The sequence below is a fragment of the Channa argus genome, chromosome 1, assembly GCF_033026475.1.
Source record: "Channa argus isolate prfri chromosome 1, Channa argus male v1.0, whole genome shotgun sequence".
Classification (NCBI taxonomy): Eukaryota; Metazoa; Chordata; class Actinopteri; order Anabantiformes; family Channidae; genus Channa; species Channa argus.
Window position 1 is genome coordinate 341,083 of NC_090197.1, and position 16,540 is coordinate 357,622.

Below are 16,540 nucleotides of genomic sequence, written 5' to 3' on the forward strand. Positions count from 1 at the left end.
TGCAGATACATCAAGTAGGATTGGACTGAAAGACTGAGCTGCAGCTTTTGCAGCTTTTGCAGCTCACAGCAATTCCATTACCATCAGGAGTTCAGTTTCTATAGAGTGAACACTATTGAAGCGAGACATGGTTGACATAAAAAAAGTCATTCAGAGAAAGGAAATCTAGGATTTCCTTGAAGACCCTTGAATGAGACTGCATGTTCAAGGGTCTTAGAAGAAGAGAGATATTTCTGTAACTCTTCACAAAGGAGGGGTTGACAGTATTATCCTCAAGTCGTGGGGAAATCTGGGCCTGTTTAAATGAGGTGGAGGGTGGATGTGTCGTCCTCGGTCATAATGGAAAAAAAAGCAATTTGGTCTCCACAACCAGTATAAGTCCCAGTCTTTAGAAACTAGACCAGATTTTGTGCTAAGCCTTAGCCTTAAGCCTTAGCCTTAGTGTAAATCTGATTTGAGTAATGTGATAAAATTATGTTGTTGTTAACTGAACCACATCAGTATATTTAAACTGGACCAAAGATCAGAGGAGGAGGAGGAGGAGGAGGTGGAGGAGTGAACAACAGCGAGAGTATAAAAAGCTGCTGCTTTCTTTGAGCTGAGTTCAGAAACTCAACAAAAACTGAAGTTTGTTCACATTCATTCAGTTTCCTGTGGACCTGCTAAAAGACAACATGTTCCATCGGTGAGTTTACTCTTCACTTTTTGTACAATTTTAAATAATTCACTGTAGTAAACTCTCACCGAAAAACAGATTATAATACAGATTTCTGTAAGTACATGACTACCCAGAGACAACTCACTGCTAATCATGGGCTCTTGCAAAACACTGGAAATTTTGTGAATGACGTTAAAAGATGATACTGTGGTGACATAGGGAGCTGACCAACGTCTGGATTTGACCATAATGCTACTTGATTAACTGCTGTCCGTGATGTTGCTCTAATTTTTTCACTTTTTTAATTAACTTTTTCTACACATTTCAAAAGATGAGAATTTGTCTCTGATGGTAGAAGCACTTTTTATTTCTGTGTGAAAGCTGCAGCATAAAGGAAACAACATGAAAATGAACATTCTGTTCTTCAATCCTGCTGACCGCAGCATTCAGCTTTTATTGGTTGGACTGTCTGTGAGCTGAATAAATCCTCCAGTGTTTTAGGATAAAGCAGCAGTCTTCTCTGGCTTTTCACCTGACACTCGACTCTCATAATGAACCTTAAAGCTTTTCTGTCTCTCTGAGGATCTGAGCCGGTTTTCTCTTGCACTTTGTTTCTCTCTATACGTTGGAAAAAAAGAGATGCTTTGTTTTTTTCTGTGGTGGAAACAAAGAAAGCAGTCATGTAACCCCTAAAGCTGGTTTCTCCCCCCACCCCTCAACGTACCTGACATCATTTGTCACTTTAGCTTCTTAACAATTGTCATACTATTTATTTAGTTCAATGTTCTTTGTGTTTCTAGTTGTTTGACAGAAATGTACAGTTTTTGGAGCCTGTGTAATGATTTGTATTACTTTTATTTTTAATTAACTTTTTATTACATTGCTTATCTGTTTTATAATGTGATGTTTTGTAATTCCTCCAGGTGATCCCTGCTGACAAGCAAACTTACCTGTTCACTTTGCATTGGAAACTAATAGCAGGTTTGTTGCAGGTGTTTGGTTCTGATGCTGGTTGCTGTTGCCGCTGTTTCTCTGGCTGCTCCAACCCCAGGTAACCTATGCATCAATAAATGAATATTATTTAGATTATTAACGGTTCAAATATCATTTACCTCTATAACAGATTTATTATTTATTGGAAAAATCAAAAATATTTTTTTGCAATCTATTTCACACAAGTGTGTTTGGTGTTCTGTTTATTTAAGTTAAGGTGAAGAATTTAAAAAATAATTGAAAATGTGTATATTGTGTGTATCAATTTTTGTTTCCACATGAAAATCTACTTCATGCTGTTAATCATATTATCACATCACATAATCCCATAACATAATGGTTATTGGTATTACTACCTCAGTGAGATAGGTACCCAAGTTTAATGTTTTTAGAACATGTATTAAGTGCAGTATTTGAATCTTGTACATACAAAACATCATTAGACTTAACTAATAACATTTAACTTTGTCAAATTTATGTATTTCAAACCACTCAATTTTTACTATCACATTTAACATAAATCAGTGTGAATCAGTAAAAAAAAGACAAATTTTACTGTAATTAATTGTGATTATTGAAACTTAAACATTTTATTTGGAATTACCAAATAAATATAAAATAAATACACAAGAAGTCTGTTTAAATCAGGATTTGTATTTTAATTTAAACTATTCAGTACGATTATTCTAAGAAAAACACCAGATGTACAACTGTAATGACTTAAAAAATAAGGTAGAAGCTAATCTGTTAATGTATAAACAGGAACAAAATGTTCAGTCTCAACAGTTTTTTCTTTCTGTTAGCACTCAGAGATTTTAGAGTTATCTTTCACTCAATGAACACCTTCGATATCAAAGGGACAGGCCAGCCTGTTGACATTATGAGAAGACAGAACAGTTGTCTTTGTTTGGATCGCCTTTCATTGGGGACTCTAATCGCACGTTCTAGAGCTGCTCGTCTACAATATGTGCCAGGTCAGGAACTAGTAACATATGTGTAATGAAAGGGACATTGATTTCACTAGGAGTTATCTGATACACTGAGTTACTACTTCCTTTGCAAATACAATGTACAATACACACACAGGTTTGTATTTCTATCTTGTTAGGACTCTCATTAATGATCTGAAACTTGTACTTATCCATTCTACAATAATGTTTAAAAAAGGAAAAAATCAAGTATAAATAAAATAAAATACATTCAAAATACCAGTTCAAAAATACTAAAAATTTACTGATATATGAATGAAATAACTAGGAGAATATGATGTCTGTAACTGATATGACAACTCACTGTGTGTCTCCACAGCGTGTGAGTCCGTGTAGCTTTAGCTCAGAACTCTTTGTGTCGCTCTGTACACAACCCAGCTACAGAAACTGGTTTAACCAGCAAGTCAGAGAAATTTCAAATTGATTAGTAATCAGTGTGTAGAGTTAAGCAAAAATAGCTTATAGTTTGACAGCAGAGGAGACCTCTGGCTACAAACAAGAACCTGCTGCTGAATGTCAGTGTCCAATGATGCTCATGCTGGGCTAAATAGTTACCATGGGTAGGTAGCAGGTTAGATAGCAACAATAGTTACTGTGTCATGTGTTTGTTTTAGACGTGGCCCCATTCGATTCCCACACTGTAGTGAGACATTTGCTCTCAGACGATAAAATACTTTGATAATTTAGTTCATCTTTGCAAAACGTGTATATTTTGTCCAAAGAGCCCGATTTAGAGTTTTTCCACTCCATAACTGATGGCAATATGCACTATTAGCAACTAGATGTTCATAAAGATAGAGGAAGGGTTAGGTAACAGCAGCCTATTGGGTCTGTAGGATCAAATCCCAAATCTGAGAGTAGGAGTAAAAAGCCTTATGAACATAAATTAACTCCTGCAAAAATAATCAAACTGGAGTTGGTAACACATTGTTTATTTTTGTTGTAGGTGAAACTACAGGTGCCCCTGTGACCTCACAGCCAGGTGACGGCCCTACTTACCATATATACAGTACACTGTGCACTCACTGTATACAAGTACACACACCATTACACTGTACAACACTAAATTATTTGCGTGTATAGGTACTACTGACAGCACTGACTCTACTGAAGAGATTCAAGGTAACGTGTCTGTTTGTATGAAAAACTGAAATAATCACAACAGTATCATATCAACATTAATTTATACATTGATTTGTCTCCACAGGTACGACTGATATCACAGACTCTACTGAGACTCAAGGTAACATGTCCTGTCTGTTGGTCTGGATTCAGTGGCATTTGCAAGAAAACACTGAAATAACTATCATCTAACAATATCCCATCACAGCATTATACATTTGTCTACATTAGGTACTCCTGAAAGCACCGACTCCTCTGAGGACACTCAAGGTAAACTGTCCTTACCTGTCTGTCTGATGGACTTTGAAACCTGAAATTTCAGTTCTATTTTTGTGCTGGGTGGGAATGAGGTCCAGCTTTGTGGGCTAGGGGAGCGGGGACCAGAAGAGTGCACAATCTCATCACAGAAGTTCCCCAGCTGGTCCAGTGGTTAATCACAATCACATGCAGTGTGTTTACATGGACTTAAGTAACCAGGTTACAGTTGACTTTCTTTGAAAAGCTGCTTTCTTAACTGTCATGTAAACTGGAAAGCTGGTTTCTGAAGTCGGGGTGGAGGATTAGGGACACCTGGTTTTCCCAAGTAGATTTCTGTTTGAGAAGGATGATTTCTCTGCCAGGAAAACTTCCAATCCAGCTCTTACCTCCTCATCCTGATGAGGGAGGCGTGTGAGAAAAGGTAGAATTGGTGTAGAGTACAGCTGGAGTGGTTGTTTTCTATGGGGGTATCCAGGTTTCTGTAAGAGCAAGCAGCTGAACAGCTAGGATGAAGTCAGAACTGCAGACTGGGAGAAAGAGGTGGGGAAGATGTCATCTTCTGTCTTGCATTTGTGGAGGGAATGGGGGTCTTCACAACACAGTGAAAATGTTTTTTAAGGTAAAGGGTGCATAGCAAAAAGATAAAGGAAGTACAAAAAGATAGATGCTTGTTCCAGCTGAAAAAGTGGAGATCTGGGTTTGAAATAGTCTCTCCACTTAATGCTGCCCCCTGTGGAAATCCAACTAAGTTTGATAACATCATTTCATGTCTCCACAGGTTCTCCTGACAGCACTGATTCTACTGAAGACACTCAAGGTAACATGTCTGTCTTTGGACTGGCCTGTTGGGTTAATGTCAAGATAGATTTGAGGTTCAAATTTTAAATTTTACTTAAAAAGGAATTTGCATCTTTTTATGTTCAGTAGAACATAGTACCAAATTTTAAAAGAGCAAAAGTATTGTCTCCCCAGGTACATCCTTTGATACCGACTGTTAAAATTAATTACTCTTGGTTTTAGCTGTGAAGACTGGTTGTTAAAAAGGAGAAACCACCACAAATCCAGAGAAATGTTTGTGGGACAAAAGCAGCCATTTAAAACACTGATCACAGCCAATACAACAACTGAGCCACGTCCACAGAACAGGTCAGCAAGTAAAAACAACAACACTTGATGACCGAAACATTATCCACATAGCAGGACTGAAGACATCACAGTCCACCGTCTGAAGAAAACTGAGCAGAAACGCAGAGGGCACAACAGAGTAGAAGGTTTTAGTCAATCAGCAAACCATAAGTCAACTATACATGGATTTTAGCTGCTTAAGAGGAGACTGACAAGATAAACCCAATAACATACAGCTACTAAAATCCTTTAAAAAAAAGGTGCCAGTGAGTCACATGTTTACAGTTAAAGAAATCAAGAGATCTACCACCAAATCTTTTTTTGGCCAAATTTTATTCTTTCAAATCCAAATATCTTCAGCTAACAGTAAAAACTAATGATGTATCAATCATTTTGGAGAGGACTAAGTATAAACTGGGTTTGAAGAAAATTGAAGAAGAAAATACTTATCATATAACAATACTACATCCACTTATGACAGTATTTGTCTCCACAGGTACTTCTGAGAGCACAGACTCTACTGAAGACACTCAAGGTTTGTTGGTCTTTTTGTATATAAAGTGTATTGAATCGCAAAAGCATTCAGTCAATCCTCATAAAACAATCACGTGTTTATACAACATAGATACGATTGAGAGCACGGATTCTACTGAACAAACTGGAGGTAACGTGTCTGTTAATCATCCTAACTGTGCATTTTTCACTAATACAAAGTCGCTTTATCACAAAACACTGGTTTGTTTACACAGACACACCCGACAGCACGGACTCTACTGACGACAGTCACGGTAACCAATCTGTTGTGTAGTATATTCAGTCACATATTAATATGAAACAGTCTCATTATATAACATTTGTCTGCACAGGGATTACTGACAAAACAGAGTCTACTGAAGACAGTCTAGTTAATTTTTTAATCACACTGATCAGCCAAAACATTAATACCACCTGGTGGTTTTAATATAAAACATATCATTACCTGTAAGCACATAGGGGTTACAACCTGCTCCACCTTTAACAACACTGACCCTCAATTTTTGTCAATCACTGTACATGTTTTCACATAATTACCATGATCATTATTGTTTCAAATACACTGTTTTCCTATTTTTTTTAAATGCATTAATGTTTATTACTTGAAGTAAAAGATAATCTGCTTAGTACTTTTACTTGGGTAAAAGATTTGAAGCGGTACTTGTAGTAATTTTTTTAAGCTAGAATTTGCTATTTGACTTGAGTATTGAGTTTGTGTACTACCACCTGTATACACAGCGTATCACATATGTGGCTGCAGACTGTTCAGAGTGGCTATTCTGACCCTGGTCCTCCATCACATTAGTAAGACCACCAGTACTAATGTTGTGGCTGATCGCTGTATAGTACATTAGCACATATAGTACAGGGCGACTGTGGTGCAGGAAGGTAGAGCGGTTGTCCACCAATCTCACAGTCAATCCCCAGCTCCTCTGGTCACATGTCAAAGTGTCCTTGAGCAAGACACTGAACCCCAACTTAGTTACTCCCAGTGAGTGTTGGCCAGCTGCATAGCAGCTCCCCCATCAGTGTGTGAATGGGTGAATAAGAAGCAGTGAAAAGCGCTTTGAGTGCTAATAGGTAAAAAAGCGCTATATAAGTGCAGAACATTTACCATTTACATTTGCTTATTTCACGTATCACCATTATCCAACATTTGTGTCTTTAGATACGACTGACAGCACAGATTCTACAAATCAAACTCAAGGTAACCTTTTTTTGTTAAGTTTCATACCAGTTATAGTATATTCGTATATATTCAGATATTTGAGCCAAAGACTCTTAACATGCACATCCATCACATAACATTTTCATTTAAGTTGTTTAACCAGCTAAGAGCTTAAAACAAAACAACTTATAATTAGCAAGAACATGCATCACAGGGTGTTGGAGTCAATCCTAAACACATTGAACAAAAAGAGCCATGAGAACTGTTTATAGGGACAGAAGGTGTCAGTATGAAAAAAATGCTTAAAATTAAAACTTCACAAAACCCATTACATGATTAATGCCCTTTATTGTTTGACAATAAATGAAGAAAACAAGGACACGCAACACTGCTGGTGCATTTACCTAAATGTACTGTATGTAAGTACAAACAATCAAATATTGATTATTTTGTGTGCAGATACTGACAGCACTGATTCTGCTCATCAAACACACGGTAGGTTTTTTGTCTTTTCACATGTTTGTTCTTAAGTCCATATATAGATAATTAGGGTTATACATATAAGAGAAGCCTGGAACGCCCATTAGTTTTGTGAATAAATACACACAGAAAAAAGACACAAGCCAGGTATTCAGTCATTCAGTGTCCATAGTAAGGAAAACACATATAACCTCAAATTACAATCTGTCAGAAGACATAAGGATTACAATCACTATAGTATTAAACAGCAGAAGTGATCTTCGCACAAAGAAAGTGAGAGAAAGATAAGGAGCAATCAATGTAAAATAATTGTTTAAGGCAAACAGGGATGTGATGATAGAGGGCTTGTCAGGTGACTCAGGACAACAATAGTAAAGTGAGTAAAACCTCATATGTCAGCAGTACTGGTATATTGTATCCATCACTTGGATAAACATCACTTAGATTTGCAACACCTCAAAAAGTCCTCCACCAGGTCACTGTACTCCCTGTCCTGTGTCTCCTTGATCCAGCCCACAGTAGGCCCTTTTGGATCAGAGCAACTTTTATAGCCCTTAGAAATATAACCAGATGTTCCCTGTTTTCCATGTGTTCAGACCACAGGAACAACAGAGCCTAAAGTTCTGAGGATGTTTTCTACCCCTTAGCTCTGCCTTGATAATAGTTTTTTGTGCTAATAGTTTTTCCTGAAAAGCATTAGTATGAATATAGTCAACATAAACATAATACACATGGACTTGTCCCCACAGACAGTGCAGAGTCTGCAGATCACACCCAAGGTAACCTCTGTTCTTTTGTTGTATATATACACTGTAGTATAATTAATATTTGGGTATAAAAGACTATTTAATAATTACCATATAACAATAAAACATATACAACATGGACATCCCCACAGATACTACTGACACTGATTCTACTGAACAAACCAAAGGTAATCAACCTGTCTGTCTGTCTCTGTCTTTCTGTCAGTGGTCCCTTTACCATAGTGACTAAAAGAAAAAGTAATGGCACGTTTGTAATTTCCTTTTTCACCACAGTCACAAATAGAGGATAGAAAGAATCACAATTAATTAGAAAATATATAATTTCTCTCTCCTCCTTATAAAAAGTGTTTTAGTACTTGGTTAAATCACTATTGGCAACACTAACCAAAAACAGCCATGGATTAGACCTGCACTGCGTTCAGAACGGATTTTGGACCATTTGCCCTCAAAGTTCTTCAGCTCAGTCATATTGGTAAGACATCTGGTGTTAACGTGTCTCCTGAGGTTATTTTGCAAGATAATGACCCTGAACTTTAATGTTCAGGGTCATTATCCTGCTGCATCACCAGCTTCTTCTGAACTTTGGTTACAAACCCACCCTGACATCGTGTAGGACACTTAGTTAAACTTGGCAATTCATTTTCCCTCCAAAATGGCAGGTGGTCCAGGTACAGAGGCAGCAAAGCCCCAAACCATGATGCTCCCTTCACTGTACATGAGTGTTGAGATGATTGTGTTAATGTTGTTACATGGTCTTTACACGATGTGTAGTGCTATGTCTTCTTCCCAAACTGTTCTATTTTTGTCTCATTGGTCCACATGACCTTTTCCCAGTTCTGTTCTGGAGGGTCAAGAGATCTTCACCAAATCCAATGAATCCGTCAGGTCTGTGTATTGTGTCTTTGGAGTGATCTTTGCAGGGCGTCCACTTCTATGGAGAGCAGCCCCATAACCAAATCCTACACATTAATTGAATATGTCCACCTGTGGAGAGATGTATATCTAAAGTCTTTGATATTCCTCTGTGACCCTCTCCAGCTAAAAATGAACAAATCTTGATTATAGGTCTCCTGAGGTCTTTTTTGTGAAGCATGACTTCCATCAGCTGATGGTGCTTGTGAACAGCACACAGTCACAGTTTGTATGGTCCTGGTAGTGTAGGTAGATCCATAGATGCAGCGAGGAAGCAGGAGGAAGTCCACTGGGGAAGATGTATTGGTCTGGATCTGTAACACAGAGGCAGACCTGGTAATGTGTGTTTGGAATCTCTCCATGGTGAATCTTCAATCTCTGATAATGAAAAGAACTCAAAATCCCTTTTAGTGAAAAATATCAAAAACTCCCAAATCCCTTTTGTGACAGTACACTAGTGCAATAGTCACTTAGCTCTGGATTCCATAATTCTCTTACGTAACAAACTTGGTTTTTAACATTGATACACATGAAAAGCCTTACAGTGGATATTTACTTGGTGAAGTCGTTGACACAGGTAACTATGGAATACTTGAACACATGATGGACACTCTTCTGAGCTCCGTATGTAGTAGTACACATGGCTTGGTGAAAACTTGAACATGACATGATTAAAGCATAGACATGACGTGATAAATCTTCTCCTTACAATCACGTGGTTACAAGGGCCTGTGATAATCTTGATTCCTCATGAGCAGATAACAGTATTCATAATCCTTAGTCATTCATTAGGCTAGTAACAGAGAGTCAATAGGAAGTGGTTACTCACAAAACCAGAGGGACAGATGAATGATGAACTTGATGAGGGCTGGAAAGTCGCAGTGAATAAAGCAGACAATCTGACAGCTTGGTGAAGGAACTGAGTAGGCATATAGACAGACTAGTGACAGCAGTTGAAACAGGTTACCGGTAATTAGTAAAGTGGAGGGAATCGCGAAGGCACCAGGAACAGGAAGTGACTGCAAAATAAAGGTCTTGAAGGGGTAAGTGAAGTAGTGATCCTGACACATTTCTTTTATTGGATTCATGGTTTGCCAACAATTGACTCCTGTTGACATTAAGTGACATCAGAAGCCTTGTGTTGGCATCACTAATACCTCTGTGTTTCATCAACTTAGAAATTTTTTTGTTAATAATTGTGACTTTATTGAGGAGTAGATCACATTTTATTAACAAATCATGAAGAAAACCAGGAATTTGCAAACAGTGCCAAATGTTCGTCAACAAAATTTGTTTCCATTCAGTGTGAGGCATGGCTTTCTTTCATCATGGGCCTTTTTTTTAAATGAGCCATGGTTTTGTTTTGTTTTGTTCCATGACCTTTTTTAATGTGAAGTATGTTTTCTTATTTCATTGTGTGTTTAAATTTCAGACATGTTTTCTTGTAGCTGGACAAAAACAATTGTATATGATGTAGCTAGTGTTGTTCAGTTGTTTATTTCAATCACCCATTACATTAATACCATCAGTTGTTTTAACATAAAAGTATGATATGGTTTTAACACATATTGTGGTTAAAATCAGCTCCACAAATTTATTTTTTATTAATTACTGTATATGTTTTTCCATAATTACCATAATTATTATTGTTTAAAATAGATAGCCTTCTTAGTGGAGTACTTTTATTTTGGTACTTTAAGTGTTGTATCTGTTTAGACTGGTTTGGTTGAATATCTGACTATTTTGGGGACATCCCATAGTCAACAACATCACATCATCATATATTTATTTGTCTCTATAGATACTCCTGACAGCACCGACTCTACGGATCAAACTTCAGGTAGGCTGTCTGTTCATCTGGCGTACAGTCACAGTGGAAAGTATTCACACTCTTTCCCTTTCTGCACATTTCTTTCCATTGTAAATGTATTTGAAAGTGGAAAAAAATCCAGATTTTCCCTGTTAATCTGCACACAATAACACACATTCTACACACAGGTCAAAATCAACATATACATAAAGATGTACATAAAGATGTATACGTTGACATGTGCAAGTGATTTAAAAATTAAAAGCTGGATCCTCGACTCATCTCAGCAGAGAACATTTCATGTTTTCTTATTGTGAACAGTTGTTGCTGGGTTGTTCCCAATCTGCTCCTTGACCAAGTTCCTTCTTGCCTGGTTATACAGGTTGGTCTGACAGCCAGTTCCAGGAAGAGTCCTGGTGGTTCCAGACTTCTGCCATTTCAAAATTATTGGAAACCTGTCAGATATTTAAAAATAATTTTATACCCTTGTCCTGATATGTGAGGTACCACTAAATGTTATTGTTGTGTCATTATGTATTATAATGATAAAAGTGCTTAAACACACATTTACAATCCAGCCAAATGAGCAGAAATTAAAGGGGTTGAATGCTTTCTTTTGTGTGGGCAGTATTCCGTGAGAAAAAGAAGAAAAGATGCAAACAATGACAAATTATTTGAATTATGTCACATTTTACCATTTGTGTATTTGTGTGCATAGACACTACTGACAGCATTGACTCTACTGAACAGACTCGAGGTCAGTTATATATGTGTGTACAGTATATTCTGACAAATAAAAAAGAAGAAACTCATTTATATTGACTAATATTAAATTATGCATTCAGCATCATAACATAACATCATAACACTGATTTGTCTCCATAGATACAAGTGACCACACCAACTCAGCTGATCACACCAAAGGTAAGCTGTGTCTGTGTTGGTCTGGTATATATTCAGGGATATTTGGAACTATGTCACATCCCATAATAATACAACATTGATTTTTCTGCCTAGATACTACTGACAGCACCAAGTCAGCTGATCACACTCAGGGTAACTAGTGTGTGTCTGTTTTGATATACATGGTACAAATTGTTGGTAACCTTCTAAAAAATAAAAAACATACAAGTTAATCAACTAAATTAGTTAACTAATTTAAATTCTGATGACATATGGTAATTTTATGGCTTGGTACAGTGCAGTTACAAATTATTCTTCTAAAGAACATCTCCAAGCAATTTTATGTCCCTGCGACTGAAACCAAGCTTCCCTTCAGACAGCTGCAGCACAGAAGAGTGGGTCAAACTACCTGGTGACAGTGAAATGTTGTGCAACAAAACATTAAGTTAAGGGTTCAGTCGATGTTTAAAATACTCTGCTGAATTCAAGTGAAAAGAAAAGTTCCTGTAGAGAAAACTTATGGGTTATTCTGATTTCATGGATTGGTACCAACCTTTTGGTCCATGTCTTGTATATATAGAGAAACCTGCAGTGAGGTACGTAGTCACAGTCATGAGAATAAATATTTTAGTTTTAGAGACAGGTGCCAGATTGAAAAGATAGAAACTGTTTTTAATGTTGTTTTTTTTAATTTAATTATCATATACCAATAACACATCACTATACAACATTGACTTCTTTGTGCAGACACTACTGACAGCACCACCTCAGCTGATCAGACTGAAGGTAACCTGTCTGTTACTATAAGAAAAACTACGGTAGTTATCATGTCACAATATCACAAATCATTGAACAACATTGATTTGTCTCCGTAGGTTCTCCTGACACCAGTGACTCTACGGAAGAGACTCTAGGTAGCTGTCTGTTATGTTTAAGACATCATCATATCACAATATGGCAACACATCATTATGTATTTGTGTCTTTAGATACCACCGACTCTACTGATCAGACTCATGGTAAGAAGTCTGTTGTTCTCGTATATATAGTAGAGTCAGTGAGATTTGGAGAAAGTGGCAAATAATCATCATATAAGAATATTACATCCTTAAACTAGGTTCTACTGACACTACTGATTCTACTGAACACACCCAAGGCAACCTTTCTGTCTGTGTGTGTCTACCTGTCTCTCTTTACCATTCTGTTGTTGAGGGAAATATAATAATAATATAATAACAAAATCTTGATTTTTCTCCATAGGTACTCCCATCAGCACCGACTCTACTGAAGAGACTCAAGGTACTTGTCTTTTGTTTTACCTCTAATGAAAATTTAGGGGGTTGTGTATTCACCATCTACCCATCATGTCCTCATGCCCTCTCCTCCCTTTATCAAACCTTTCTCATCTGTCTCTCACTCAACCTATGGACATATGCACTGATGACATTCATCATTACAGCCTTCATTCATCATTACAGCCTTCTCTTCCAGTGAGAAGACTATATCTTTGACTATACTTGGCCTTCAGTCTTATCTCTATGCCATGTCTCTTCCTGTCCATGCCACGGTAGAACAGTTTAAAACCTTTCACAATGTTCCTGGCTTTGGTGACCTTCCTCTTGGTTTATTGTACATACGGTATGTCTAAAGTACCTTTGTCCTCTCCATCATATCAGCCTGCTCCCTCCCTTTACCTGTCATAGTGCCAACATTCATGGTTCCTTCTCTCACCTCCATTCTCCTCTGCTGCTTCCTCTGCTTCCTCTTTCTCCTAACTTTGCCGAACAGTTGCTTAGTTTCCACAGGCACACTGGTAGTTAATTAGCATACCAATCTGGTATGGAAATGTGGTTAACTATCCACATATTTGATTTGGTGCATTTTTTACACTGACACCCTTTCTGATGAATCCCTACACATTGATTATTCACACTTTGGGGCTGCACTAGGAGTGCACTGTCTCAAATTGTACACATCCAGTGGATATAGCAAAGAATCAGCCCCTTTGAAGTTTTACGTTTATTCATGGTTTGTTTAATTTGTCTTTTCTGACAAAAGTTGTTTCAAAAATAGAATGTCCACCCTGGACAGGTCTCCAGTCTGTATCAAGGCCAATGCAGAGAGACATATGCAGACAGACAACGATTCACGCAAACACAGATGTATTGATCCGACCCACCAGGACCCACTTTGACACAGAGGAACTGAGAGTTGAAACTGTGGTGTAACAATGACCTACAGCCACCTTCCCCCAGATTCCAGCAGACATTGATACTGCACCACCTCTAACACACAGCTCTAACAAATTTCTTTTGTTAGTTATGTAATGGTTGTGTAAGTTAACCATGTATTGTTGATACTACCAGAAATTTTATTCATACTTCTTTTGGTTTTGGTTTGTTTCTGCAGAAACAGTAACTTTTTACTTTCAGTATAAAAATATTACTAAATACTTTGATACTTTAAACTCTTTAAACTATTTGTTTAGAACTAGCAGAGAGCGAGCAGGAGATGACCACAGAGGACAACACTGATAGGAGTGATGACGGTTTGACCGAAGACAATGACAATGGTGACACAGACAGCAACTCTGACAATGAAACTGATTTCGACAATCAGGACAGCAGTGACATGCTGGACTCCACTGAAGGTGAGATGTCCAATTCAAACAGGATGTTTGCACTGCTCTTTAAAAAGTTCTTTCTAGTATACAAAAAATTAGAAAAAATGTTAGTGTTTGTTAGATTTTCGAAAAGGTCAGGAGATTTTAAGTAATTTGTATAAATTAAGATGTTGGGTGTTAAAATAAAGAATTCATATATATTTTAAAATACATTAATAGGTTGGTTTGATGAATTCCGAGCATTTAATTCCAAAAGAGTGGGCGCTATGTCTCTAAACAAGGTCGATTCGTGAAAAGCATCTCTATAGCTCATTGATTGAAAGGATCTGTGGTCTGATATGACAGAGCCTCCAGTTCTGCAGGGGTGGCCTCATTTTCTTTATTCTCATCCGGGTTCATGTTGTTTCTTTTTGCAGCAACACCCTCTGACCACCCAGATGACAACACCCCCGACACCACACAGGGTAATTGGTCTCAGCCTCTGGTGCCAACACACCACCTCACAGCCAATTAGGCTTGAGATTTAGTCATAACCTTCAGAAACACGTTTAGCACTACAGCATCTTAGAATCACTTTTTATCCACTAAACCCCACCAGACATGAAGTGATGACAGACAAGTAATGATAGTAGTTCATTAGTAATTTCATAAACCAGACCAACAGAAGTAAAACTGGATTTTTTTCTGTATGTTTCTTCTTTTAGGTTTGAATTAGATGATCAGCCACTGATCTGTGGAGGCTCCACGACTCCAGGTTTTACCAAACGTTTTGCCATTACTGACATAAACCAACATTTAAACTTTTTCTTTTCTTTTCTTTTTCTTTTCTTTTTTTATTCTTTTTTATGGATAAGACACAACCACATGCTAAACCACAAAGTGCTAATTATATCTGTTTAATCAGTGATCAGCTCTTACATACACCACTGTGTGTGTATGTATTGTGTGAGGAACCACTTTTTCATTTTCAGCATTTGACTCAAACTTTCCAAATTCCATAACCACAAAAATATTGTTCAGTCAACATGAGTGTGAATTATACAAGGAATAATCATCTCATGAACCAAAAGCCTGATCTTTGTATAAGTGCTTCAAGTACTGTGTACATCTCTAATTAACTCCTAAGTCACATTCATTTGCTCCTGCTGGAAACTGTAGCAGTCTTGTGTGATAAAGACCTGTTGTTTTTACTAGTTCTTAGTGGACTGTGGTTGTCTGATGTTATTGTGTTGGTTTAGTTTCACTTATAATAAAAAATGTTGCACATAGTCACACAGATTTATGTCCATAAACACTAAAAATAATGATTTTGTCAGTTGTGGTTTGAATGCTGAATCCTCGCCCCCCTCCTCCTTACAATGACACAAACCTGACTGGGGACTAAAATATATATCCTGTCGAGGTGTCTGTGTCTGGCTGTCAAGTCTAAAGTCGATTTTGAATGCTGCTAATTTCACAATAAGCATCACCTCTTGTTCAGTTGGGAAAATATCATAAGCAAACACCAAGTCACTTTGGGATGTTTGGAATGAGGTGAGATGGTGGTGGGACATCAAAGTCCTGAATAACAGCAGCGTGTGATGATTTTGTGTTTTCTCTGTCAGAGACCCAGCACTTCCACAGTGGAATTCAGTCGCCATTATAACGACAGCAACAACAAGCTAAACTGCAACTAAACCTCAACCTCCAGCTTTCTTTTGTTTCTCTTTCTAACTGGATGCTGTAGTTCTCATCAAAGGGATAAAATATATGTGTGTGTCTCTGCAATGTCCTTGAACTTTAACCTGTTTCACTCTGCCTGAATGTCTGTCCACGTTCAGTCTAATACAGAAACATGCTCTGTGTCTCTGTGTTTCAACGTTGAAGTGTACATACTATTTTTAAAACCAAGTGATGTCAGAGACAAATGATTGTCTGTACACAGAGCAACTGCTAATAAAGTTTGAACTGTCAGAAACTCACTACTTGCTGAGTCTCTGATTTGTTATTTAATTCAATCATTAATTTCACATACGTATCTGTCAGGTTGTTCACTTTTAGATGAACATGAAACTTTAGAGACAGTTTGTTTCTTACACAACACAGGACATTACAGGACTGAAGACTCTGGCCTGACCACTACAACCTGCACAGTGACATTGCATGTCCCACGTATAATCTCAGATCATTTCTGTTTCATTAGTCATTAACTAATTCTTT

General features: G+C 37.4%; 1 protein-coding gene across 11 annotated transcripts; it reads left to right on the top strand.

Annotated features, from left to right (window-relative positions):
- The first annotated feature begins 545 nt into the window (after nucleotides 1-545).
- stm (starmaker) lies at nucleotides 546-16,302 on the top strand. 11 transcript variants are annotated; one of them, XM_067480537.1, is made up of 27 exons: nucleotides 546-685; nucleotides 1,651-1,709; nucleotides 3,587-3,622; nucleotides 3,724-3,762; nucleotides 3,848-3,883; nucleotides 3,994-4,032; nucleotides 4,799-4,837; nucleotides 5,642-5,680; nucleotides 5,771-5,809; nucleotides 5,895-5,933; nucleotides 6,848-6,886; nucleotides 7,307-7,342; nucleotides 8,077-8,106; nucleotides 8,226-8,261; nucleotides 10,808-10,846; nucleotides 11,535-11,573; nucleotides 11,702-11,740; nucleotides 11,834-11,872; nucleotides 12,467-12,505; nucleotides 12,595-12,633; nucleotides 12,708-12,737; nucleotides 12,836-12,874; nucleotides 12,979-13,017; nucleotides 14,207-14,368; nucleotides 14,758-14,805; nucleotides 15,046-15,095; nucleotides 15,946-16,302. In XM_067480537.1, the coding sequence occupies exons 1-26, from the start codon at nucleotides 675-677 to the stop codon at nucleotides 15,054-15,056; spliced, it is 1,080 nt and encodes a 359-aa protein (XP_067336638.1). In that variant the 5' UTR covers nucleotides 546-674; the 3' UTR covers nucleotides 15,057-15,095; nucleotides 15,946-16,302. The 11 variants fall into 11 exon arrangements, with proteins under 11 accessions (XP_067336638.1, XP_067335809.1, XP_067339906.1 ...); XM_067479708.1 differs by having other exon boundaries at nucleotides 15,046-16,302; XM_067483805.1 differs by lacking the exon at nucleotides 12,836-12,874 and having other exon boundaries at nucleotides 15,046-16,302.
- The last annotated feature ends 238 nt before the right edge of the window (nucleotides 16,303-16,540 follow it).

Bases quoted from the DNA above. Each gene is read 5' to 3' on its own strand.
- stm (XM_067479708.1), top strand. The intron at 12,634-12,707 runs GTAGCTGTCTGT...TTGTGTCTTTAG, and splicing joins CTCTACGGAAGAGACTCTAG to ATACCACCGACTCTACTGAT. The intron at 12,875-12,978 runs GCAACCTTTCTG...TTTTCTCCATAG, and splicing joins TTCTACTGAACACACCCAAG to GTACTCCCATCAGCACCGAC.